Source organism: Condylura cristata, unplaced genomic scaffold (assembly GCF_000260355.1).
Source record: "Condylura cristata isolate star-nosed mole 26May11 unplaced genomic scaffold, ConCri1.0 scaffold00032, whole genome shotgun sequence".
Classification (NCBI taxonomy): Eukaryota; Metazoa; Chordata; class Mammalia; order Eulipotyphla; family Talpidae; genus Condylura; species Condylura cristata.
Genome location: NW_004567133.1, coordinates 1,982,035 through 2,008,698, shown reverse-complemented (window position 1 = coordinate 2,008,698; position 26,664 = coordinate 1,982,035). Strand labels below are relative to the sequence as shown.

The 26,664-nt window shown below is 55.4% G+C and overlaps 1 protein-coding gene across 3 annotated transcripts in view; it reads right to left on the bottom strand.

Annotated features, from left to right (window-relative positions):
* SDK1 (sidekick cell adhesion molecule 1) overlaps positions 1-26,664 on the bottom strand; it is a 450,881-nt gene that overhangs the window by 27,369 nt on the left and 396,848 nt on the right. For all 3 annotated transcript variants that reach the window (XM_012731947.1, XM_012731948.1, XM_012731946.1), the window contains 5 exons: positions 13,019-13,134; positions 10,997-11,183; positions 9,178-9,315; positions 2,599-2,760; positions 1,875-2,000 (listed from right to left, as the gene is read on the bottom strand). In XM_012731947.1, coding sequence (XP_012587401.1) covers positions 1,875-2,000; positions 2,599-2,760; positions 9,178-9,315; positions 10,997-11,183; positions 13,019-13,134 — 729 coding nt within the window. The remainder of the gene's footprint in view (positions 1-1,874; positions 2,001-2,598; positions 2,761-9,177; positions 9,316-10,996; positions 11,184-13,018; positions 13,135-26,664) is intronic.

Here is a 26,664-nt window from a genome sequence, read left to right as displayed (position 1 = left end):
GGCTGGTGATGTGTTACATTCCCCATAGGCTGATCTCTGACATGAAAATGCTCCTTTCCAAGATGTATTGGTGCACTTGACTGAACATAGCTGAGGCATCTTGAGAGATCAAGGAATGTGATCTTATTTGGAAATAGGATCTTTACAAATGTCATTAGTTCAGATGAGGCCATTTGGGTGAGCCCTAAACCAGGCTGATTGGTGTTCTGATAAAAAGGGGAAATCTAGGCACAGACACACAGGGGGGGGAAGTCAAGTGATGGTGGAGCTGGAGATTGGGGTGATGCTTCCAGAAGACAAGGAATGTCAAAGATGGCCAGCAAAGCACCAGAAGCCAGAGGCCAGGCCAGGCACAGATCCTCCCTCATCCCCGTGTAAAGAACAAACCCACCTTCACCCTGATCTTAGACTTGCAGCCTCTGGAGTCGGGAGATGGCAAATTTCAGCCAGCCGACGCAGGCTACTTTTACAGCAGCCCTCGCTGACGGATACACCTACATTTAGAAGTGAAGGAAATACCAAGGTCTGTGAAAATAAAAATGTGTTTTCCCATCAAAGTTTGTGGATCTACTGAATTCTACCATGTACTCCTTGGTAGACCTGAGGAGTTTATAAAGTCGTGGAATGCCTACCCTGGGTTGGGAAGAAGACTGGGCTGTTCCCTGCGGGCCAGTGCAGCTCCGCAGGTTCTCGGTTTGGGCTCAGAGCTCCCCATTCTTATCCGTCTCTGAACGTGTTCTTGAGTCAGATGTCATCCGCAAAGAGCCAGAGCCGTAGTCTAGAGCTATCTGCTCTCAGAGGTGACGCTGGGAGGACGCTGCCTCCAGGACACACCGAGTGCTTTGCTCAACAGAAACTGTCAGGTCCCTCAGTCTGGACTTGTGCAGCTCCTAAGCCAGAGAATTTTTATATTGTCTTTAAACATGTGTCCATATATTTGTCATGTGTGTGGTTTCTAGAAGGCACTCATGACTAGTAATCTTTCAAAAGCAGTTTGGAGGGGGAGGAGAGATGTCTCTGACAGTGATGTATGCAACTTTGGGGATTGTTCCTCCTGGTCTAATAGCTTCTGTAAATATTAAACTAAAATGATTCTCAGCACTGCAGTCCATCTGCCAAAGGGGAGTGGGAGGGGCGGGGTCTGATGGTTCTCTCCCTGAAAGCTGCCTGGCATATGGTGCACTTCCATGCTCAGCTATTTGTGATTAACTTGAAACCATCTGAAGGTCACAGTGAATATGCTGTGTTGTCTGCGTCTGGTGATAGGCTCTAGCTTCAAGCAGTAATATCAGACTCGACCCGTTAGAAACTCACTTTCCAATAATGCCCACCCTTTGTTCTCACAGCTGATTGGGAGAAAGCAGGGGGCCCCTCTTAGCGTGGCAGGTGGGAAATGATCTCAGGCCTCATCTTCAGAAGCTGCAAAGATGCAGAGACGTGTCAGCCTTCCTATTAACGGGGATCTTCACAGTGGTCAGACATGGGCGGGACTCTTCCAGTCCAGTCTGTGACCCTTCAGAGCCCTGGTGAAAACAGCCTGGGATCTCGCTGGCAAATTGAAAAAGCTTCGAGCCCCAAGGTCCTCGTGTACATATCTGAGTGACAACTACCCTGCTCCTAAGCATGTGTAGCGTGGCCAGATTGTGAACATGGTGCCTTCCAGGATGAAGGTGTAGCTGTGATCAGGAAAACTGAAAGGAGAGAGAGGGGCCCCAACTCGAGGGAACGGCTGTCTCCTCACTCACTGTCAGGAGAGGTGGGTGTGGGCAGGCCAAGGCCCCGGGCTTCGAGTTTTACAGAAACCCCCTTTTACTTGGAGAGGGGGGACACCACGCCAGGGCCCAGAGGAGGTGCCCGGGGGGCCACCGCCCTACCTGAGGGCCTGGCCTCTATGACGTAGCCCGTGGTAGGTGCCCGGCCAGCGTTTCCCTCCGTCCACTGCAGGGTCAGGTCAGAGGCGGATTTGGTGACCAGGACATCTCGAGGGGACCCTGGAGAACCTGGGAAGAAAAGAAAAGAAGGGCTGACACTTGCCCTGGGGAGTGGGACGGGGTGAGGGTGGTTTCTGAACCCGAATCGTCAGGAGGCTTGGCACGTGCAGTGCAGTTCTCAAAGCGGAGGCTGACGCTGGCTCCCCCACGTGGCCGCAAGACGGTGGAGCTGACGGTCGAGCTCCTGGCACGCGGCGGCACTACCCCGCCTTGATCCTGCCGCCCTCTCCTTGGTAAGGGAAGGCCCGCCTCGTTTGGGGGCAACCTCATGGCTTTCTTCATGATGGGAAATGAACATCTTCTCGATATCTTATTTGAAAGATTGAATTCAATAACTTATTCCCCCCCCCCCCCCAGAAAACAAAAACCTTATGGGCTTTAACACCGAAGAATTTGTTCCTCTCTAGTTAACAGATCCACCTGCAGAAGTTCGCATTGACACAAGCTTTGAAGACATCCACAGTGCTGCTACCTTCTCCAGCTGGTGCCTGCTCGCGCGCACACCGCGGAACGCGAAGAGTGGGCACACCCGGCGCTGGAGGGCCCGCGAGGAGGGAGGCTCGCCGCCACTCGGGGAGCTGTCTGACAGCGGTGCGTGGGGGCTTACCCTCGGCTGGCCCGGCCGTGACATTCGCTTGCAGCTGGGGCCCGTAGGTGATGGTCCGCGCTTGCACACGGAAGAAGTAGGTCACCCCTTTGGTGAGATCCCGCACCTTTAGCCAGCGCTGCCAATTCCCTTTCACATCCACCGTCACCACCTTGCTCACCCCTAGGGCCGCCAAAGCAGAGACAAGAGTATGTTCAGAGGAGCAATCAGCACTGTCCGCGCCACTGTGATAACAGGGAAAACCCGCCCGCACTTTGCGCAGGAACTATTTCTTACAATTAGGAGGAGCTTAAGTGGTGATAATAGACAATTTTCAGCACAGATAAGTGTAATTAGAGTTCAAGCTTGATAAGTGAATGCTGACAAAGAACGAAGCAAACCTCAGAACACCATGGGGCGGGGGTAGCCCCCTGAGCCCACTAATGACGTGAGCCACCGAGGGAGAGCCAGGCGCAGGCGCAGACCCTGCAGGAGGGCCGGTCCCGACTCTGGGTCAGGCCCCCTGCTGACACTCTGGAAGGGGTGCCCTTCCCACTTGGACTTGAAATGAACAAAGCCCTGCGTCAGTGGTATGGTGACCAGAAGCTCCTTAATTTAGTTATGGGGGAGAGGAGAGATGGAAGAAGATGCAGAAAGATTTTTTATTTTAGTTAAAAGGTGGGCCCCCCCACAGGGGTCCCCAGCCTGAGTGGTTTGCCAACTTCTAGCCCAAAGGCCTCAGCATTCCTAACAACTTCTTCCCTGCATCTTGAAACAAGGATGAGGGAACATTTGTCATCACATACATCGATGCCTCGACTTAGGGAGCATGACAACATAGAGACCAAGTCTTCACTCATAGATATACAAATGAAGCAAAAGTCCTGCTGGTTGCGTTAAGTTGTATTAATTAGAAAATTGAGCTTTAACATTTTGGGAAGAAGATACATGTTGAAAATCACACAAACTGCACTTTCTAGAAGGGAAAACGGGGTTCTAAGTTTGAAGGCGATCCATTAAACAAGAACTAAGTCAAAGATTCTGCCAGCGCACAGACATCTGTCTCGTGGCTCCTCAGAGGACGTGTCAGGGGGAGCCATTCCAACACTTAGTGGTCAAAAGTGGTTTCCACATTGCTCAGGAGCGCTGGCCCTGCTGCTCCTGGGCCCTGCCGCTGGCCAGCCAGTCAGGGGTGAATGGTCGGCCTGCCCTGGGCTCCAAGGGCTGCTTGGTGCCTTCCTCCCAAGTAGAGAAAGCTGCTTCTGTAAAATGCATTCACCTTTCAACGTCACCAAAGCAAATTTCCCTAATCCTTCGGGTCTTCAAAATATCTTCTAGTGGGTTCACTGTTTTTATGCCATGGCATTTATTCAGCTAAGTTACCCTTTCAAAGTATACTTGACTGCTTTTTGAGTGTCCTCCAAATTTGAGTTTTTCTCAAATGCAGGGCCATTTCTGTCCAGACAGTCTGAACCCCTCTCCTCACACTGCTCAAGACAGGGGCTTCCAGGGTGACAATTTGCACACACAATGTGGGTCACCAGCAAATGGACAGGGTCCTGCTGGATATAAGATTACTCTGGGTGGCCTCCCCTTTCTTTGTTACAAAGTGCTTTCCTTCTCCCCAGGGCAAAACCAAGCCACACAGACTTGTGAATTCTCTGCCACCTGGAGGTAGAGCTGGTCTGGCCTTCCTACCATCCTGGACTATGTCAGATATTTATTTATTTAGCCAGCTTTTTAAAAAACATACTTCTTTTAAAAAAAGATTCATTTATTTATGCATACAGAACTGGGGTACAAGCCAGAGATGCAGGAGCAGCGAGAGGATTCACCAGAGACAGAGCAGGGAGCAGAGCAGGCAGACTGACAAAGTACACTGCTGAGAGGAGCAGCAGGCAAGTCAGGAGAGGTCTGCGGTGCCATGTGGGTCACCTCCTGGGCTGGGGGTTGAACTTGCGCTGAGGTGGCTGCAGCTGGCTTGCAGTACTGCGTCCTAACCCGTCGCGCCACCAGGGAGGGCCCTATTCAGTTAAATTTTTTTTTTAAAGATTTATTTATTCATACAGAACTGGGGTACAGGCCAGAGGCTCAGGGGCGGTGAGAGGCTTCACCAGAGACAGAGTGGGGAGCAGAACAGGCAGATCGACGAAGTACACTGCTGAGGGGAGCAGCGGGCGGGTCAGGAGAGGTCTGGCTCGCCATGTGGTCTCCTCCGGGGCAGGCGGCAGGCGGGAATCGAACTCATGCGGAAGTGGCTTCAGATTCTCAGTGCTGTGCTTTAACCCGCTGCGCCACCAGGGAGGGCCTATTCAGTTAAATTTTAAATCATACTCCACACTATAAGCCCTGGGATGCAATCACATAAAATATTATCTTTTAAAACAGTTTTTACAACGTAAAAATAGCTCTACCATTAAATCAGATTCCTTGGAACGTGCCTCAATGAGTGCTCATGTGGCCAGGTGCTGTGGGCAGAAGGTTGGGGTACCGTGCCATGGTCAGGGGCAGCCAGGGACTGAGGGGGCCGCCTCAGCATGCAGGTGGCCCGGGCCAGTTTCTGGGCTTGCCATTCCTCTGACTGGGGCAGGTGCATCTGAGTCAGAAGCTGGTCCTTGGTACTGCCCAGGCCTGGGTGAGGAGCCATGGAAAAGGCCCTAGAGTCAGTCATGAGAGCACTGTTTTACATTTCTTTTCTATCTGTGAGACACTCACATACACAAGAGAATCATAATTACTACAGTTCATGGATTTCTGGCTCCAAATAAAAAGGCCTGATGTTTTCAGTACCTTTGCAATCATCGTTCTGGGACGTGTGTGGATTCTATGAGGTATATGAAAGTACTGAGAATCGCTCAAACAACCTGCTTATGGCCTGCGGTTCTCTGATGCGAATCTCGGATCTAGCGTTGAAGGGAGTGAGGATGGGGCTTCTCCAAGAGACCCTGTTCCAAAAGCTTCACATCGAAGCTTCCAGCACACTGATCGGAGTGGCCAGTGCTGTGGAGGGTAGACGGAGATACTGAAACTTCTCCGGGCAACAGGAGGAGCCAGGAAGCTGGGAGAGTCATTCCCAGCATGGCGGCCGGACTCTGGGGGCCGCAGGAGCGGGTTGGGATTCCACCTCAGCCGGGCACTGTGGTTGAGTGGTGCCCACCCCACCCTGTCTTCTGTGCAACCTCTGCCCCCAGCACACACCACCCCACAGTGAAGGGTCTTTTCAGTCACACGGCATCTCGGCCAGCATTCAAGTCCAAGCCCCCTCTGCCCACATCAGCCCCAGGAGGTAAGCATGCCCCATGCAACTAAGAGCAGAAAGGACCCCTGGGTGGTGCTGCTGGCTGCGCCTTTCGCCGAGTGAGGGTTCTCACTCAAGTGTGCAGAGTTCGCCGGCAGGGAGGGGCTGTGAGGATGGGGTCTGGAAGTGACCTTAGGTCTGTTACTGAACAAGCTGCGTGAGGCTGGGCCGGGCAGTTGATCTCCGTAAGCCTCAGTTTCCCTGACTGTTCTGAGGTTGCTGGTGCCTACCTGGAGCCTGCCGAGAGCAGCCCGGGAGACCAGCGGGCAGCCGCCGCACAGAAGAGCAGGACCCTCTCCAGTGCAGCGTCTAGCTCGAGCCGGCATCTGCTCGGAACCGCACCCTGTGCCTCCTACACAGCTGCGTGACCTCACAGCCACCGGTTAGGTGAGCTCGTGGCCCTGGGCGGCCCTCCGGCTAGGAAGCCCTGGCGGCCAGGCTCTCGTGTTCTGTGTGAGTGTCTGGCAGGGGCGACCCTCCGCTGGAGGCCGTGGGCATCAGGCCTGACGGCTGGCGGGCTGTCAGCCCTGAGGAGGAGAGAGAGCGGGTCATGATGTCTCATCATCCAAGGGGTGATTAGCCCAGGGAGAACCAAAGATGGGGTGTCCGGGGTTCTGGTCACTCTCACAGTCTGGGAAGTGAAGGGGCCGGCAAAGCCAAAGGGCTTCTTCCCCTGCTCCTAATTCTAAGCCCATGAGCTCCTCACAAAAGGCAGGACAAGTAGGCTGAGAGAGCCAGGTGTCCCAGAGGCCCGAAAAGACAACGCTGGTGACCTATGATTTCTTGCGAAAAGCGGCAGAGACAGCTGTGACAGCGACCGGTTGTCACTGGAGAGAGTGACAAGCCCATGTGGGCCTTGCAGCCTGGAGCGTGAACAGCTCTAACAGCTGCTCCTCAGGCTCCGTGTCTGTGTTGCCACGGTCACACTTCCTGCCAGAAACACACACACTGTCTCTCCCCGTCAGCTGCCAGACTAGACGTTGGCTCTTGAACCCAATGGCCAGGGATCAGCCCACCTTTCCCCATCATTCTCCAACTGCAGGCCACGGGCAAATGTCTTGGAGCAAATGGCTGCAAGCCTATCACTTTGTCTGGCAACTGAGAATAAAAGCAGCAGTGTGGGGTGTGTGTGTGGGGGGAGTGTGTGGGGAGCTAGCTGTCACACCCCAGAAGCAGCTCCAGGAGGGGGGTGTCACCAGCTTGTGCAGGTCTTGCCCCGGCAGCCCGGGCAACGGTCACTGTGTGGCCTGGCCTGGGGAGCCAGAGAAGCAGTAGGGGGCGGGGTTCTGGGTGCCCCCACGGAGGTGCCAGAGACCCTGCACACAGAGTCCATGCACACAGATGTGCTGGTCCCCAGACTACGTCGCTTACTCGGGGCGATGTGGGCAAGCTCACTGCCTGGCAGGCAGGGCTCGGAGGGCCACCAGAGCCGTGGGGTTTGCATCTGTTCTCATTTCAATGGCACTGGCTGGTTAATACCCTTGAACAGTGTTTGCGATGTGGCTCCTGCAACCGTGTGCGCAGTTCGAGGTGTGCGGATGTGCAGCCATGGGCATGTGTGGCCCTGGTGAACGCAGCGGAAGCCTCAGCAATTCTCGGCCTTCACCCTGCTGGGGGAGCAAGGGTGGCCTCGCAGTTTGTGCCCCTCCCAGCCGGGCCGCCACCTGCCCCCGGGCAGACATTTGGTTTTGACATGCGCACAGCAGACAGCTGGGCTCTGAGTCAATGAGGTGTCATGCCCCCTTTGCCCTTTTCTGAACTTCTTTCACACATCACCTCTTCTGTTATTTACCAACGTCCATCGATTGTGTGAGACACACTTTTTCTTTCATATTTTCACATTACTGATTTGGGATGCAGCTCAGAATTGATGGATCAAAAGCATTGCCCATAGTTTATTGGAAGTATTTTTTTTTCTTTCTTAGCACTTACTTCATAAAATAACAATGAATCTTATACTCAGTGGCATCTTAGATTCGAGGAAATAAAATCCAGTGCTTAGATTTTCATCTTCAAATCAACTCCCTGTTTTACTCAAATGTACTTATCTTAAAAGGCAACTTTTATCATGGCTTTAAATGATAGCATCTGATGTGCTGGTTATATTTCTCCTTCCTAGACATTAGATAACCTATAATCTTTACAGTTCACCTAGATGGGGGCGGGGCAGTCTGCCCCCAGCGGGTCCCCCCTCCGCCCGGCCGTGGCCTCACCTTCCCACCCAGTCCAGGGGCAAATTCCTGGGCTCCACCTCCCAAAGGCATCCCTGGCCTTCCTCCCACCGCTCTCAGCTCCGTGCTCCCTGGCCAGACACTGCAAAGGTCCCCGGTCTCCTGGTGCCCCAGCTTCCACTCTCCCCAAAGCTAATGCATTTCTTTTTCTCTTCGCATCTATTATTCATCTTATGTCGTTTCCTCTCTCAAAGCTCCTTTGTGTTTAAACATTTTCTCTGTTCTTCTTAGAGGCTCTGTGTTTCTTATGGATCCTGGAAGTTGGAGTGATCAATACATCTTCTTTTCATTCCAGGCCCTGAGACAGTGGCATTTACCCAGAGGGACACTGGCTTCATTCTTGAGTGAAGGCCACCGTGAGCCCTGCAACGCCCTGCACACCGTGCGCCACTGTGTGTGTCGGGATCGGCCTCGGGAAGGAGGTCTGGGCTCCCACGGTGTTGGCAGGTGGGGCCATCTCATCACCCAGGTCTCCTTCCTACACACTGGTCTCATGTCACTCTACTTTTTTCTCCGCAGCACCAACCACTGTCAGATTTTTTCTTATTTGTTTAAATTTACCCATATGTGACCACTCCCCTGGCTCGAACACAAACTGGCTGGGATTCTGGAAAGCAAGGATCCCCATAAACAATCCTTGCCTTCCTGTGGGCGTAGCTTTCAGTACCCTGAACGATTCGTGACCCATAGTAGGTGCTTAGTAAACGCCTGCTGAGTGGGCGAATGGATGAAGGTCGCAGAGCACATCTGAAGAGGCGGCCTGTCAGCGCCCCTCTCAGCAAGCCCTGTGATCCCCCTGCCAGCGCGGCCCTGTGCGGTCCCAACAAGTGGCGCCCAAGGCAGCCCCCCAGTGCCTCCCGAAATCTCAGGAAGACAGAGAAATGTCTTGGGCGCTACGGGGACGAAGCCAAGCGTCTCTACCCCATAGGTCTGCAGGGTGCTGTGCTGGATCCCGGGGGCACAGACGGCCTCTTCCAGAAGGTTCCTCACCTAAAGATGAGGTTGAGGCCAGCTCCAGACACTGTGGGGCGCTGTGTGCCTGTGAGCCCTGCCCCCCCCCCCCGGCCTTACCTTGCACAGGTGCTAAGGGCTCGTACACCACGCGGTAGCCCTGCAGCACACCGTTGGCAGCCAGCGGCTCGCCCCACGAGACGTTGAGTGTGGTGGAGGTTATTTCCGAGAACGCCAAAAAGCTGGGGGTCCCAGGAGCTGGAAGAAGAGAACATAAAGGGACTTTCACTGCAGCTCCCTTACAGAACATCTACATACAGATCTACACCTCCGTGAAGAATAAAAATGCTATTAGATGTTATTTCCAGCCCGCTAAAAGTCTAAAGGCCATGGGATGAAAGGAAGATTTATTGATCATCTCCAAACTTCCTAGGATCAATCAGAAACCACAGATCCACCCAAGAAGAGGAGAGAAAATGACGGTGTTTAAACACAAAGGAGCCCGAGAGACACAATGACAAAAGCATAAAAATGAATAATAGATGGAGAGTGAAAATGAAATGCAGGTTGCTCCACTGTTGAGCTGCTGCCGGAGGACCCCGTGGCTCTGGCCCTGCTCTTCTGGGGAGAGCAGGGTCCGTGTGCCCAGAGAGCTCTCCCTCCTCCCCCTCGCTCCCAGGGGCCTGCAGGCCTCAGGGGCACCCCTGCCCTCGGGCCTCCCCCCCCCCCACGCCCCTGACCTCGGGCCTCCCTCCTCCCCCCCCAGTCTCCGCCAGCTCAGTGACCGGAGTGGTCTGGAGAAAGGGCATTGCTAAGGGGCCAGTGTGAGCTGGGAGGAGTTACTAGAGGTGCAGAGGGCCGGGTGTGTGGCCAGGGCAACAGTGACCCCGCCTTTCTCCCCGCTCCCTGGCTCTCCATGATGGGCACTGGGACCCTGAACTGCCCCTAGCTGACTCTGCACCTCTGACCCCTCAGTGTCAGAAACGCCCCAAGTCAGCACCCTGGTGTCCCCTTTCTGTTCTCTCTCCTGCTCCAGGGGGGCCTCTGACTTCTGACTTGCCAGGGCACTGTGCCCCCACGCTCTGCTCTGCAGGTTCTCCCAGCTCAGGCTGCGAGCGAGCCCCCAGGAAGCGTCCTGTCATCGCCCGCTGTGCCCATCGTCACGCCTGAAGCTCGTCTCTAGGAGACTTGTGGAGGTAGGGCGCTCCTTGGCTGAACCCACAGAATGTTGGGGAGCCCAGTGGGAGCTGAGTGGCATGGGTGTGGCTCCACGTGCTCCCCATTTTCCTGGCCTTTGACTTCCTGGTTCTTACGGAGCGCCTCCTAGGGCTCCCCAGGCCCCAAGGCCACGCTGCAGTGTTCCCCAGACACCAGACTAAACTGCCTGGAGGGTACGATCCGCTTGGACACACGCTGTTCCTGTGTGTAGAGGCGGCCACGGCAGCGTGATGCTGGGCAGGGCAGCCCACCCACGAGAGACGGTGACTGTGCCCTGAGACCAGGTCAGCGCCTGATACTGGTGGCCACAGCCCCAGGATCTGCATGCGCTAGTGGGGGGCCCCTGATGGGAGCTGGAGTGAACCTGTCGGTGATGCACAAGGCCCAGGAGCAGATACAAAGTCCTCCTGCCTGCTCTCCGTCATCTTGGGGCTTCTACAGGAAAAGGTGCATCGCTCACATCTGTCTAATGCAGGTGAGGCCACCAGGCTCAGGCCAGGCCCTGGGGAAACTAGCTGACTCAAACCCAGAAACTCCTGGTTCTTCAGAAGCCCCAGCTGTATGGGATGTGGGTTACAGGGCAGGCACAGAAAGGCGGGCAGAGCGGGGCAGGGTTCTACTTCTGCCTGGACCGTCAGGGCCCTCCCCCGGGAGTTGACTCAGGTCTTGCTCTCCACAGGAGTGTCCCAAGAGGCCAGCGAAGGGGAAACAGGTCTCCTACCTGCCTGATGGGTGCGCCCCTGCCGGGGGTCGCTTCTGGGCCCGTCGCCGGCAGCATTAAAGGCAGAGATGCTGACCAGGTATTTGGTGTGGCTGCTCAGGTTCTTCAGCTTCACCGCGGTCTCGGGCAGGAACAGGACTTTCATTTTCTCAGTCTCGTTCTGACTGTCGGCCTCCCAGTAATAAATCTGTTAGGGAAAGCAAGAGCGGGGAGGTGGGCTGTGGGCAGGCTGAGCTGAGACAGGGGGTCACCTAGAGTAAGATGAGACCCTGGGGGCCTGGGTGCGCTCTCGGGTGCAGTTCTGGCTGGGGAGGGGGGTTCTGCAGTGGAATCAGGGTGCCCTTGGGTCAGTGCAGGGTGCAAGGAGATTCCTGGCTGCTCCTGTGTTTGGAAGCCCTTGGCGAGTGCTTCTGAGGTGTCCATAGTGTGAGCACCGCACAGATGACAGAGCTGTGCAGACCGGTGGGCGGATGGAGCATCTCTCCCTTCCAGAACTAGCTCTCTGGTGCCTTTACGTATGGCCTCTGCTCTTTCCCTGTCACCTTGAGAGGAGAAACACTAACTACATCTCCCCCTCCTCCACCTGACTAAAGAAAGCCCTCAGCTTCCACCCTGTGCTCCTGCATTTTGTTTGAGGCTCACAAATACCATGGGAAAAAGCCACGGGGGCTCGGCACTGTGGAGAGGCCCGTGCTCCCCGGGGTTCCACCCACCTCCTGTCATTCTGCAGTTCTGTGCCCCTGGGTGACCTCAATGCCAGTGAAGGAGAGGTGGCCCGAACTGCTTCCCTAGTCAGCTGACCCGGAACTGCTGCCCGAAGCTGGAGCCAGCCAGGGCGCCCAGAGGCCACACTGGTTCACGGGCCCGTCTTGGCTTCAGCCAAGTCTCCTGCGTGGCATGCATGCACCTGGGCATCCTGGAGGGGCCCCGACAGCGGGCATCACTCACTTCCTCCAGCGAGATGCCTCTAGCTTCTGCTCTCTGAACTGACCAAATAAGATGCTCTGCTCTAAGCGGCCTTAGTAACTTGAGATCAATATCCAGGTTCAATGTCTATATCGTTAAGGAAATTAGAAAACATATTTCGGACATACATAAATAGCTCCTCGCCTGCAGGCCCAGGGGCGTGCCGCTACCTCATTAATCACCGTAACAACCCTGCCGGGGAGGAAGGTATTCATTTTCATAAAACACCTACAAAAATCATTTTCAAATGGACATTTAATTGGTCCAATACTCATCAGGACAGGCTAAGCTATAGGATCTGATTACTGACCAAGCTGGCTTCCAGCGGATCAGACAAGGACATTCATCCTGGAGAAGGATGGGGGTTTCCCAGGAACATCCCGGGGCTCTTCTCTCCAGGGTGGTTGTGGCTGACCTCACAGGTTTCTAAGCCCTCTACACACACCAGCTCTGTAACGACTCATCCCCTACACGCTAGTTGGCATGGCTGTGGTAACGCTATTTCTAGACCACATAGTGAAATTGGAATCCTGAGTTTATTGTAATGGTTCTCAAAGCAGAGTTCCTAGGAACCACAGCTTCCTGGGGGTACGTCCTAGGAATGCAAATTCCTGGGTCCCACCCCCCATCTATGTGATCAAGGGACTCACACACTGACCCAGGGCAGAGCTGGGAAGGAGAACCTGTTCTCGGTGCACTCTGTTTTGTGGGCAACCAAGTTTCAGGGGTCCAGGAAGCAAGAGTCCTAGCCAGGCCGTGGTGGCCTGGGAGGGGAAGGCCGCTGGGCCAAGCCAGTCACGGAGTGAACCCAGCCCCCTTCCCCGCATGACGAGAGGCCAGGTCAGGCTAGGCTGGCTCCAGCCCTCGGTATCGCCCACGACGCAGCAGGCTGAGGGTTGGCTGTGTGTCCGCTATGGGAAATGGGTAGGACAAAGGGCACTGAGGCAGCAGCCTGAGGGCCGGGCTCCAGCAGGCACAGCTGTGCCTTGGGGGCTGGAGGCCGCAGATGCTGGTGTACAAGTGACCTGAGGAGAGAGACACGCAAGAGAGCATTGCCTTGTAGCCCTGGATGTTCCCATTCTGGCTCTCGGGTGGCGGCGGGTCCCAGGTCACCTCCAGCTGGCTGGCCGTGAGCGGGTTCACCTGGATGTTTTGTGGGGCCATGGCAGGGGCTGAAGAAAGAGAAACACAGGAGAGCAGCTGACACGTGTGTGTTCACAGGGGCAGGGCTCCTGACTCCAGGGGAGACGGTGTGAAGGGAGCTAGCCTGGCCCACGCTGCGTCTACGCCAGGAAGGCTGCCGGCCCTTCCCAGAGCTTGATTTTCTATGCATGGAGTAAAATACGCGGCATTCCAAAGAAACCCTGTGCCGCCGAGACACAGCGGGGTATTAGGAAACACAGAGAAGATGCGGCAATCTCTGTGCTTCACGCGCCACGAGATAGGCTGGGAGCTGGCCTGTGGGGGCGCGGTGGGTGTGTCGGGGAGGCAGACCCAAGGGGGGACTTCTGTGGGCTGTGCTGCCGAGTCGCACGTTCTGCCATCCTGCTGCGGCTTTCTGGCCACGTTCGTCACGAAGGGGGACGCCAGAGTCACGCGGGGCTTAGAGGGGACAAAGGCGTGGGCTCCCACCAGGCTCGAGTCCTGTGCTATGACGTCCTGCCGCACACACACTTTGTCTGCAGACACGGGGACGCGGACACACACGCCATCCCCCTTCACTGTCCTGTGAGGCCGCCCATGGCTTCGGATCGTGAGGATCCAGCCCTCGAGTTCAGTGCCCCCTCCCTTCCAGGGATTCTCCTGGGGGCTGTGTCTGTGAGAGTCTGTGAAAAGCGACCAAGGAAGACACCAGGGCCATGGCCTCCCGGGCAGCTGCTGGGTGCTGGGAATGACACAAGCACACAGGAGCGCTTTTGAGAACACGCCGTGCCCTGTGGTTTTCCAGTTTCTCACAGTCTTTGTTGGGCACGTGGGCAGACGTGCTGTCCTCTGCCTCCTGGGAGTTACTACCTGGACACTGACCAGTGAAACCTGTGCCCGGCTGGGTGCCGGGAGCTCGCGGAGCTGTGCTGGGGGCCTGGCTGTGGGAAGCAGAGGGCCAAACCAGTCCCGTCACCATTTCGGCCTGGCCCGCGGGCCCGGACGTCCTGTCTTTTGACTCCATTATGTTTACAGGCTGTAGATGGACACGGTCGCTGTCCGAGGGGCTCTCTGAAGGAGACTTCTTGGGAGAGAGTGACCTTCACGAGTCACCCCTTCCTCAGGTCTCCCCTCCTCATTTTCCTCACCCCCCACCCCATGTAGAATAAAATAGTAATTAACACCCACTCAGCCTGACACCAACTATTTATTTTGTTCTAACTGTGTGGTTCCCGTATTATCGCTGCCCACCCTGCCGTTAATGGAAATGTTAATAACCCGCACCAGGTTGTTGTGACAGATGCTCGGCCTCATTATCAGAAATTCTTATTTACCGCTCCATTAAACAACAGAATCACACAAAAAAACAATTCAATCAAAACTAACTGGAGGAATTTTAACAGCCACATTAATAATCCAAAACATAAATAAAGTTAATGTCTTTTGCATGTTTGCCATCGGCAACTCTATCGCAAAATTACTGTTGTACAATTAAAATGTGAAAGGCAAAATTGAGCATGGCCATTACCCTGGTAGTCGGTTAGGACTGTCTGTGTGCGGCCCCCACCCACCCAGGGCTTCCTCGGCACAGCTAAGAGAAGCCTATCCTGGACACAGGTGTCCTCCCTGAGCTCCAGCCGAATCCCTGAATTCCGGGATGCCTGTGCCATCCACTGGGGTTGGCCGCTGCCGGACAAAGCCCTCTGGCCCCCCTCAACCAGCTGAGTCACACCGCTGTCCCCCAGCTGAGATGCTTAATGTCCCCACTGGCTAACCCAAAGCAGAGCGCTTCGTGCCATAAAAATATTGCAGGTAAAGAAGACATTTTGATAATGACGCAGCGGGGAGAGAAGTACATGCGCACATGGAGCAAAGCGTGCTGGCTTAGACTTGTTCTTTGGCTCTGGGAGGCTCCTGCATTTCCACGCTGACACAAGAGCCCGACGGCCAGGGAGGCCCTGCTTACAACCCGATGTGCTTCTCATTCCACGTACAGTGTGTTCGGTTTGGGGGCCGCTGGAACATCTGCTGAATCATTATCTTTTGTTCTCCCACCTTAGCATTTTTTATGGTGTACGGGGAACATGACTATCAGCTCGGAATGCTGTTTTTGGGATATTACGAAGTTATTTTATAAATGCCTTGCAGCCCAGCCATTTCTGGCATGTGGCGATAGACAGCTTGCAAACAACATGAATGCAAAGATCAAGGTGCAAAACGGAGATCCTCTCCGCGGGTCTCATGGCAGGGGTGACAAGGCGCTCGCAGACTGTGACTCAGAGTCTGGGGTGGGATGGCTCCTGCCGCCTGGCCCTGGGGAGAGGAACTTGCTCAGGAAGTAGCAGGGAAATTTCTGGGATTTCTGGAGGCAACTGGATTAATAGTAAAATTCCAGAGGTTTCTGGGATTCTGGCTGACGGCTTTGGGAGCCCCGCAGAGTTGTGGGCAGGGTGCTGGTGGGCTGGCCCCAAGGGTCACTGGGTGGGCACTCTGACCTGGGGTGCCCATCCAGCATCAGCTGGACCAACCAGCAGCCCTGGGAACACAGTGGCTATCCCTGACTCGGTCTCATTTTGCTGGTGAGAGCAAAGTGCTGGTTCTTGGCCTCCTTATGTCATGTCCACCACATCCAGGAAAACCTGGGCTACTTAGCAGGCCAGAGCCTCAGTCAGTCCCGAGCTGCAGGACCGCTCACGTGAGCATTCAGAACCTCGCTGCGAGGTGGGGTGAGTGCCCATGTGCTCAAATCACAAACGGGAAGGGGAAACAGCTGTGAAGAGTTACAAACAGGTTATAAAACTTGAGAACTCATGGGGAAAGTTCTGGAACTGGAGGTCTTGTCACCTCTGCAGTGAGACTCAGAACACCTACTGCCTCCTGTAGAAGAGCTGTCACCCAACCACGGACAGTGCCCTGCTTGGGGGGGACACCGTGTGCGTCCCCTAGTCTGATGTCAGGGAATAGCAGGAAGTGTAGACAGAGGCACCAGGGTCACTTCCCAGCAGAAGCTTCCGGGGTTGTGTGGCCACCCCATGCTCCCAGCACCACAGGGGTCTGCTCGGTTCCTCCTCCATGTCCCGAGGACAACAGGAAGCAGGAGGAAGGCTGCCAGAGCAGGAAAGACGGGATGGTGCGGGCTAAAAAGGCCACTGGCATGGCCACTGGAATTTGGGGTGACTGGCTGCCACGGCATAACTTTGCTGAAATTTTCCTGAATATTAATCGGGCTCTGAGCTTAGGTCTGAGGGGAGAGTGGACACAAAGATGTAAAAGACAAGGTTAGCAAGAGAGGAAGGCAGTGGTCGTCACACCGGTGCGGGCAGGCTCGAAGGTCCACGAGGCGCGTGTGGGGTCTTTCCCAGAAAGCAAAACTCTAGCCAAGTTTTGGGTGATGGCCAGAGGAACCTGGGTGCTGTGGGAGGTGGGACTGCTGAGCAGCAGCACAGAGGTGACAGCAGAGTGTCTGAGGGTGCATCAGGCACACGAGAATTCTGGTGCTCCAGTGGTGGAAGGCCAGGCGGGCTTCTGCCGTGCTGGGCCATGCTGGGCTTCTATTTTTCACTTTTTGTAACCCAGTGACTATTATTTGGGTAGAATAAGTTTTTAACTGAGGATCATTGTCCATATTTTAATATAATAAGTATTAGTATATATAATTAAAAAATGTTAGAGAGTCATCCTTTCGCTTTCATTACATCACCATTTTTCTGGTCAAACACTCTGATTTCCTGCTGAAGTCAGTAAGAAATAGAATTTTCTAAGGTAATTTAGCTTCTCAGCAAAATCTGTTCCCTGAGCAGGGAGGCCGGAGACCACCTTCAGGTCTGGGTGATTACGGAGCCCCAGAGCCTCCCTGCTGTGTAAAGGGGGCTTCCGTGGGCCCCTGGGCTTCAGCTCAGTTGGGGTCCAGTCACCGTTGGAGACATAGCAGTGATTCAGTACAGAGCGGCAGGAAAGGAAGGAAGGAAGGAGCGGAACCTGGAAAGATGAGCCAGGAAACAGGTTTCTCATCTGCAGGCACACAGACGTCTAGAAGAAAGGCCATGCCTGTGGGGCAGCCAGCCACCAGCTCCCTCAGCTACTGGGGCTACAGCACCTGGGCGCTACGGCTGACGTCATCAAAAGGAAATGATCAACTTAGGAATCTGTAACAAGCACGGGGGATTGGCTCACCTTCCTTTCAACCTAAAACCCTGTCACCCCAGGAATCCCAGACTTCTGAAGGGAAGGACCACGAGGTGAGACCTGGCTGCTGGCTGCGGGGACCGTGGTGCTCCAGCAGCCGTGGGACCCGCCAACACTGCACCTGGCTGGCGCCGCTCACAGCCCTGCCAGGTGAGACAGCTCCCTGCACACAGACAGAGGGACTGAGGCCCAAAGAGGTTACCTCGCCCAAACTCCCTCAGCGAGGTGCTAAAGCCTCTCTCTGAGCCCTCCCACAGAATGCCTAGGGGCAGGCAGGGGTCCTGGGCCGCCCCTTCTGCCTGCCGCATCTCCGCTGCCACACTCTGCCTCAAACCCCAGCCCCAGTCTCCTCTTGGCACCTCCTTCCTGAGCCAGAACTGGAAACAGCTCTAGGGACGCAGAACAAGAAAAATCAGGAAACCGGTCACCAAAACGGTTTTCAGAAACGTCCGTGACACGCACTCTGGGCATGGACCCCGGACAGGAACTGTAAATGGGAGGTCATGGGGAAAGCCCCAGCTGGTGAGTTTTAGGATCTGGGCTCAGTGGGTGGGACAGAGGACATTCTTTAATCTGAGGCTCTGTGTCATAGGTTGCCAAGTGAAGACCCATCTAAAACTGCTTAGAGAAGACGTGGCCACGGAGGCCGCCGCCCGCACCTGCCCGAGGGCAGCCTCTTCTGCCGTGCGGGACCCACGTGCGCGGGGCTCACCTGGAAGCGGGCGCTCGGGTCCGGTAGAGAGGGGAGGGACTACACCACAGTGCGGCGACGTGTTCATATATGCCCCTCCCCTGGGGGTCCCTCACAATTAAGAGCGGCTAAGGTGTGGCCGGGGCTCTGCCTTCCAGGGCCCGGCACTTGCATCACAGGTGACAGAGGTGGCTTCAAAGATCCTGCCTCCTAGTTCACAGCCTGGGTAAGCCCTTCTGGATGGGGGTCACAGGGGAGGGGGGGATCCCAGGAGGCGGTGCCTTGCATCTGTCAGCACCCCCTCCCTTATTTAGCCTCTAGCTTGCTGAGGCCACAACGCAGGGAGGTCTCTGTGCAACAGCCCAGGAAATGGAACCCTGCCAGCAGTCACACAAGGGGGCTCCGAAGCGGCTCCTGCAGCCTCCAGCAGGGACACTGCCGGAGCCATGAGGAAATGTAGCGCCTCCAGACAGCTCAGTGGGGGTGCTCTGCCCAGCCACAGGTTCCTGGTAGAGCCCTGCGTGAATGAGCTCCTCAGGAGAGTGGAAGCCCAGCCTCTGCACATTCCAGGCCTCTGGAGGCCGCCTAAGGGGACTCGGGATCCTTTCGGTGCAGGGAGCACACAGAGGCCGCCTATGGAGAACTGATGATATTTGTGCTGGCTGATGCCGTGGCAAGAATGACAGGATTCTGGAGCTGTGAAGCATTTGCATGGTTCCGATTGCAGGGGCCTCAGGACGAGGACGAGGACGAGCTTGTGAGACTTGTGAGTCTGAGCTCCGAGGGAACATATTCAGAGGGGTGGGCACACAGAGGCATGCTCCAGGTGAAGGGACACAGAGCTGTGTGCAGGCACTCCCTGGTTGCCATCGCGTGGCAGCTGCCACCCTGACTGCAGAGGGGTTTCAACCAGTCTGTTTTAAAAACAGTTGTTTCAATAGGAAGAGGAGGAAGAGGCCAGAGCATCAGATTCATGAAAGCAAATGCATTTTCCTCACAGATATTTCCATGATAAAGGCTGGTTTTGAATAAATCTAGGCTTGGTTTTCTCCAGTAATGATCTCGGCTTCCCCATCCGCAGCACTTGCTGCTCACAAGTTCTTATCAGCTCAATCACCATTGCCACCCACTGTTAGGATAAGCAAAGTTAAAAGCCACTCAAACAAACCAGCTAGGTTGCCTGTAACTATTGTTGTTGCTTTTCCCTCCTTGCTGAGGGCGTGAGCGCCCCCCACCCCCCCAGCCAGATACAGGCCCTGGCAGGCCCTGCTTGCCCGGAGCAGACAGCAGCCCACCAGTGCGAAGCACAGTGCCCCGTTCCTTGCTGGGTTCCTGTGCAGCTTGTATTCTCAAAACTGAAGTCATAGGAAAAACACCTTAGCCTCCTGTTCCACCTTAGAGAATTGAGGCTTGGAGATGTCAAGCTGCTTGTCCCAGAGTGGGCTGGACTTGAACTTGGGTCTGTGCAACTCTTCAGGCCCAAGCTGCCTCTGCAGGCACAAATCGGGCGGGTGTCTGGCAAGGATCAGAAGCATTTTAAGATCTGAGGGGTAGAAAGTCCGTTGCCAACACTCAGCTCTGCCTTTGTATAGCAAAGCGGCCACAGACAACATGTAGGTGTCGCGACATTAATAAAACTTTATTTACAAAACCAGGCTGGACCAGCTTCTCTGAGTAACGAAGGAAGGACACAGGCTGAATGCAGAGGGGCCTGAATGAGCTGTGAAGCACGTTGGTGCACAATGGGGTCCCAGGCGCTTGGCCCAGAGTCCTGGGCTGCCGGCCTTCAGTGTTTACTACTGGAGCTGCCAGGTGTCCCAGAGAGAAGCCCCCAGGGTCTGCCCACTTGGGGCTGGGCTTTGAACGCAGAACACTTGCTAGCTTGGGCCTGGGCTGCTGGCAAGAGGGGCTGCTCTCAGTCTCCTGCGCCATGGGGAGCCCCAGGAGGACTGTGAAGGGGAGGGATCCAGGAGGCCCCAGGAGGCTGGGGACAGCAGAGATTGGCTTAACCCCCTGGCATCCTACATTTTTGAAATGCTAATTCTTTCTGTTGCCAGCTCCAAGTCCTGAAGGCCTTAAATTCTAAGCAATATATAGCTTCCTCAGGGGAAGTGGCCACTTCGATGTGTCCTGGTACCCCTGACCCACACAGCATTCTAGTAGAATCTTCTGGAAGCTTTTGCATTTCAGATTTTTTCACCTGAACGATGACGGTAACCTTTAACCGTAAACCTGCAGGGATGTGGTGAGTCCGTGAGCTACCAAAGGAAACCACAAGTAGAGTGGGACCCCTCTGACACGCACCCCTCCCCCACCTCCAAGGAAGGGCCATGATGCCAGACTCCTTGCTGCTCTGACAACACTGAGGCTCAAAGGAAGACTAAATAAACAGAGGTGGGAGTGAGGCTGGGCCTTTCAGCTGGGAAGCTCAGGGGTGGCTCTGAGTCTGAGCCTGGACCGGGAGGCCCGATGAGCACTGGAATCATGGGGCAAGCAGGCTCCCGCCTGCAGAGGCTGTGGGTCAAGGCGGCCTTCCTGGGCAGGGCAGTCCAGGTGCTGCAAGGGAGGTGGAGATGAGATGGGGGGGAGTCCAGACAAGAGTGGGGAGCAGCTGAGATGGAGGGCGGGGCCGAGGCCTGGAGAGAGCCAGCATGGCTCAGCCAGGCACCAAAGGGCTTCGGGATAGGAGGTTGCTTGGAAAGGTTTGAGGAGAGGAGAGCAAAGTTGTTACAGTGGTGCTTGAAGAAGGTGACTGACTGCAGGAAGGGGGTGGTGGGGCTGGCAGAAGCTGCAGATGGCAGCCTGAGTGAGGGTGACCATGAAAAAGGAAAATGGACTTGCTTTGAGGACCTGAATAACCAATTCATGTCAACTAACCGATTGGCTCTGGGAATCAAGGGTGACCCTGAGGGCTGCCTAGGTTAGGGGTGAGGGAGTGTTACCCTCAGGGCCCATGGAAGAAGAGCAGGAGTTTCTGTCCTTCCTGCTGTCATGTTGAGGGCAGGGGAGGGAAGAGAGAGGGGCTGCCCTCCTGCCCCCAGACTCCGGCTTCTCTGCCCTCCAGCCAACCTGGACACTGAGGCCCGGGCAGCTGAATGAGTCGCCAGGGGCTCAGGGCAGAGCTGGAATCAAACCAAAAAGCACTGACCTAGTTTGTGTGTTAGCACCTACCTAAAAGTTTGGTGTGGACAAGGAGGTTTGCGGAACCCGTGGTCATAGTAGCAACACTGGGTTGATGGCTGGACAGACGGGTCTAGCCTGGAGTATGTGATCTGGGAATTACGTGGCTCCAGAGACAATGTGGATGTCGGATGGAGGTGACCATGTCAGGAGAGGGGCAAATAGGGCCAGATCCCACTAATGGTGCCAAAGAGCAGACAGGAAGCAGTGGAAAGCTGGGGTGAGTGGCAGCTGGGGTCCACCAGAGCCAAAGGGGGGTTCAAGAACAAATAACTGGACTTGGTTATTCCAGGGACATGTGGGCTGAAGCCAGCAAGGCTAGAGGTAGAGGAAGGAACCCAAAGTGGCGAGAGCAGGTGACTCCGTGGCAATTTGTGTGCTGACTGAATTTGTGGGCTGAATTGATTTTATTGAGAAATTGTTAGTTAGTTTTTCTAGGTGTGATGATGCCTTTGTCATCATCATAGATTTTTATGAGTTCTTCTAGAGATATGTGATGAAAATATTTTTGAAGGAAATGACAGAAGTTTTAATGCTGTCTGAAAAGTGCTTCAAAATCACATAGTAGGTGAAAGTACAGATGGCCGCAGGTGTCTGGTGGGTGAGCTGGGTGGTGAACACCGGAGCCTCCTGTCTGCCCTTCACCTCCCCTTGTTAGAAGTTAAACAACATGAACACTAACAAGACGAGGAAGGTGCTTTTAGGAAGAGACTGGCTGGGAAGGAGAGATGAGAGCAAAGCTGCTATTTGCAGGGAGACTTGGGCTGGGGTGCCGAGGTGGACTCTGCAGTTTCACATCCATGGCGTCCTTGGGGCTGCAAGAACCCCAGGGTGGAGTGAACACCTGCTCTCCACCGGCCAGCTGCCTGGCCACACACACAGGACAGGCCGCCCTTCTCCACATGGATGGCCCAGTTCATCTTCCAGCTTAGTCCACACTGAGTTGTGGCTCACGGATGGCCCCAGGCCCCGTAAAGCCTGATCTGGGGGAGCCTCAACCCCTTATAAGTCCTGTGTGCCCTTCTCAAGGGCAGAACTGGGGGGGGTTCTCGCTCCCTTTGGGGGTCCATTTACTTGTTGGGTGAGTGAGGTCTTGTTCCTCAACCAAAGGACTTCCAGAGAAGCTGGCCAAGGACTAAAACAGGCTTGCGTTTGGGATCCCTTCCAGATAAAGCATTAGGCGCTCGTTGTCTCCATAACCTTCCAGTGTGATGAACAACGTCATTTATCTACATTTCCTGAGGGCCCATGTCTGCTAGGAAGAGCAATAATTCAGGCTGAGGGGCTGCTATGAAGCACCCAGGGCAAAGAGGGACACCCAGATTTGGAGAACAGATGTTACTCCTGTGGCTGGACAAAGCAGGGTGGGCCAGGGCATGTCTGGAGATGGTGCTGGAAGGGAAGGTGGGGCAGGGCTGAAAGGGCCCTCAGGCTAGTCTCAGAGCAAACCCTGCCCACCCCCTCACAACCCCCGGGAGACAAATAGGGGTGCTCTGAGGGACTGAGGCAGAACAGAATGGGATCTGCAGTCAGGAGGATGGGTGGACAGTGACCTAGAGGTTTCTGTAAATCTCCACCAAGGGGCCACAGCTCACACCTGTGGGTGGCTGGCATTAGCAAGCCAGAATCAGGGTGGCCGGACACCCTTCTCAGCTCTTCTGGGGGCACGTCTGATTTTGAGCTTAGACCCTGGAGCACCCCAGGATGTTTGAACCTTTGCCCCTGTCATCCCTGCCTCATTCTCTCTACCCCTCTCCTGCTGAGCTCAGAAGTTATGTAGTGAACACAGTTATTCCTTGATCAGCTGCTGGAAACCCCAGGCTGGTCCCCCAGAAGGCGTCCTGGGATGCTGGAGAGGGGGTGTGCAGGCAGCGGGTAGGGTCCTAGCTGCCTCGGGCAACGCAGCAGTGCTCTCTGCATGACTGCAGTGATGGCTGCGCCCTCCACTTGCTCCCCGGGGTCTGCCCCACCTGCCCCGGTCAGGCCCAGGCATGGGTGGGGGTGCTTTTCTGGAGGGGGTGCCCCCTCTTCAGAGAGCCTCCAGGGTGAAACCCTTGGCAATGGCTCCGTGTTCGTGCATCACTGGGCAACCACACGCTGCAGCCCCGGGTGCAGAAGCCCTGGCTACCTCCACAAGGGTGACCACGCTGAGCGCCAAATGTCCGTGTGTGAACTGGGACGCCGGCTCCCACCAGGCACACAGGCTGCCCAGGACACCCACTCCGTCGTTTAGATGCCCGAGCTCATTCGGCCTCGCCCGCAAACTGCGAGTGAGAGAGGTCCCGACCCTCAGCCACCACGGTAAACCAGAGGGCTTTCCAGAGCTTTCCAGAGTGTGGCCAAGGACTAAAACTCAGGACTGCGGGGCACCAGCGGGGAAGGTGCGGGTCACAGGAAGAAACCGCCCGCGGCTTTCAGACCCCATAGCTGTGTTCCACGAGCAACACTGGGCAATGCCCTGAGCACGGGCGGAGAGACCCCGTACCTCCGTGGCACGGCGCTGGCCTCGCTGCAGCCATGTTGACCCACACTCAGGCTTTCACCCAGGGGCGCCACGGCCCTTCCTCTCTGCGGAACCGGCTCTAGGAGAAGCTTTATTTGTCACTAGGGGGAGCTAACACAGCAAGACGCTCCCTGACGTGTCTCTCATCCCAACCAGCAGTAATTAAAAGCTTGGAGTATTTGTCAGAGAGGTGGAACCCAAATTCTGCAATAAGTTGTCGTTTTTTAGAAAACAGCAATATTTCTGTCTTCTTTTCTGTCTTCTGGGGCAATGCAGACACCAAAAGTAACCAGCTGCCATGTAAAGCAACTGTATGATTGTAAACGCTGAGGTTTTGCGTCTGCCTGGGCCCTTTTGTAAAAAGTTATAGTGCCAGAGGCCAAAGGGCCGCATGTTTAGCTGCCAATGAGCGCTGTGCCCCACATGCCCCTGGAGGGGAGCACTGTGCCCCCCTCTGCTGGAGGCCCCAGAAACAGATCTTTATCCTGCAGATGACTGTTAATGGGCCTCAGTAAGCAGTTGCCTCGGCAGGCCGTCGGCTCTGCACAACCCAGACAGCAGGGACAGGTTATTGGAGTAGCTGGGTTCACAGAACCGCCACAGGGGAAGTTAGAGGGCTGACAGGGCGGTAGGCCCAGGACCCGGAAAATGAAGCCCCCGCAGGCAGGCGATGCAAACCGCGGGTTGGCCAGCACCTGCAGAGGAAATATGCAGGGAATGAAGACAGCCGGGGGTTCAAAGTCACTTTAGAATTGCATATACTTTCCACAAAAACCCCAGGAGAATTTGCTATTTTGAATATCTGCCAGAATGGTTATTAAGACTGTGGAATGGGTGGGAAAGAAACAAAAAACGAGGATAGCGCTACTGCGTGATAAAGTGACAGCAACGGAAGGTCTGGACGCACCAGGCAGCAGGAAACGTTTCAGACGCACTCGGTGGAGGTAAGAATCCGGCGCAGGAGACGCTCTGTGGGAAAGAAAGACTCCAGGGAGTGGGCTTCTCTGGCAGTGAATAATGTACTTAGAAGCCCGCTTGACACCAGGTACCAGAATACATTCTGGTGGATTAAAGAATTTAATGAAAAGACAATGAAGCCCTAAAGATCCAGAAGCCAATTACGCGAGTCCCGCCCGACCGGGAAGCGGGGCGGCCGCAGGCCCACGGGCTTGAGCAACTGCGGCCTCAACACAATATAACCGGTGACAAACGGCATAAAGGGGACGCTGTTCGCCAGATATGATTGAACGCGATAGTCCTAATATCCAAGTTCTTACGATCAACTCAAAACACGAGGACTCCATGAGAAAAATCGCCGGGAGCCCTCCCAGGCATTTAATCACAGACTAGTCATCTGAAAGCCGGTATACTGACGGGACTTTTCCCCAGAGGAGGGAAGCAGGAGGAGGCACGGCCAGGAGAGCTGTATCCCGATCTTTCCACACGAGTGGCAACAAGTTTAGGTCTTTCAAAAGTGCAAGGTCTGTAGCCCTGAGCCAGAGGTTCTGCGTCTAGCACTAGCCTAAGGGAAGTCTCAGGGAAGTAGTGAGTTTTGAGCTGTGTTCCACAGCTTTATTGACAGAGCCAGGCACTACCCTCGGTATGGGTGCAAAGGAGAGGCGGCACTTACGGAAGCTCAAGAGTGGCTGTGGGGTTTCACGACCACCAGGAGCCGCCCATCAGCTACCCCGCGCCTCATCAGGGAGGCAGTGTCTGGCAGCCATAACCTGATCAGCAGCACACGATGCATCAGACACACACACCACCAGGGGCACTCGCAAGCTGGCCACCCACGTAGTGTCTAAACACACCCCGGACTTGCACCTTGCACGCTGAACATTCACAGTCCAAGCCCCGCCCACAAACAAGCCCCGCCCACAAACAGGCCACCCCAGCGCCATGAGCAAGAAAGCCCAAGGGGGTGGGTGGGAGCCGAGGAGGTGAGAAAGTGGCATCGTTCCTCCTCCATGGAAGGCCAAGGAAACTCCGGGCATCTACCAGAGCAGGGGTGCAGAGAGCAGAGGCACCTCTAGAGGTCTGGGGACCTGGAGGGGACGGGGGCTCTAGCCTCTGCCACGAGCGGCTGCGGGCTCCACTCAAGGCTCCGTGGATAAGCTGCAGCGCATCGGTTATGTCTGCAAATGTCCACTGGGAGGTGCTACGGCGCTCCTGGTGGCGGGCACTCCGCTGCCCGACTTGGACACAGGGGTGATGGGCTGGCCAGCAAGGGCTGTGTGGGACATCAGCCCGAAGGGCAAGGCACTGTGACTGCAGTGTCCCTGCACAGGTCAGGGTGCCCCACCCACTGCACAGGACTGGACCTGCTTTGTCTGGGGTTGCTGTGTCCCAGGCCTACTGCAGGACTACCGGACCAGAGGCTGTGATCAGCCGGGAAATGAGATGCTGGGCTTGTCAGGAATGGAAGGGGACCCTCAAAGGTTGGACCACAATCCCCACTTGGCCCCCTGTGAGCTGTGGACTAGCTGGGCTGCACACCTCAGAGCTGCCAGCCGGCCCCTGACACCCTGGGGTCTCACTTTTCCTCTGTCCCCCAGTGGAGGAGGGGCCCTGGGCATGCACAGGGCTTAGTGCACATCCCCAAAAGGAGCCCCAGGACTGGCCTGGCCCACTCCCCACCTAGCAGTCCTTTCCTGGTGCCTTTCTTGGCTGCACAGGGAGCCCCTGAGTGTGCTGGGGGTGGGGTGGGGTTCACATTTCTTCAGTCTTTCCAATTTATTTTTGGTCCCCGACAAAGGATCATTTTTCCAGGCTACACTTGGAAAGGCTGTGAGCTCTGCAGTGAGGGCTATGCTGGCCAGGAGGTGGGTTCTGGGCCAAGTGTCTGGACCCCTCTTGAGTTATTGTTTGTATGCAGAGGGGCTGGTGGCATTTCCCTTGCAAGACTGTTCTGGATAAACAGGACAGGCTGACCTGGTGAGGACTCTCAGCTCAGATACGCCAAGGTCTTGGCAACAGGGACCCTCCCGTGCTAGCATCCAG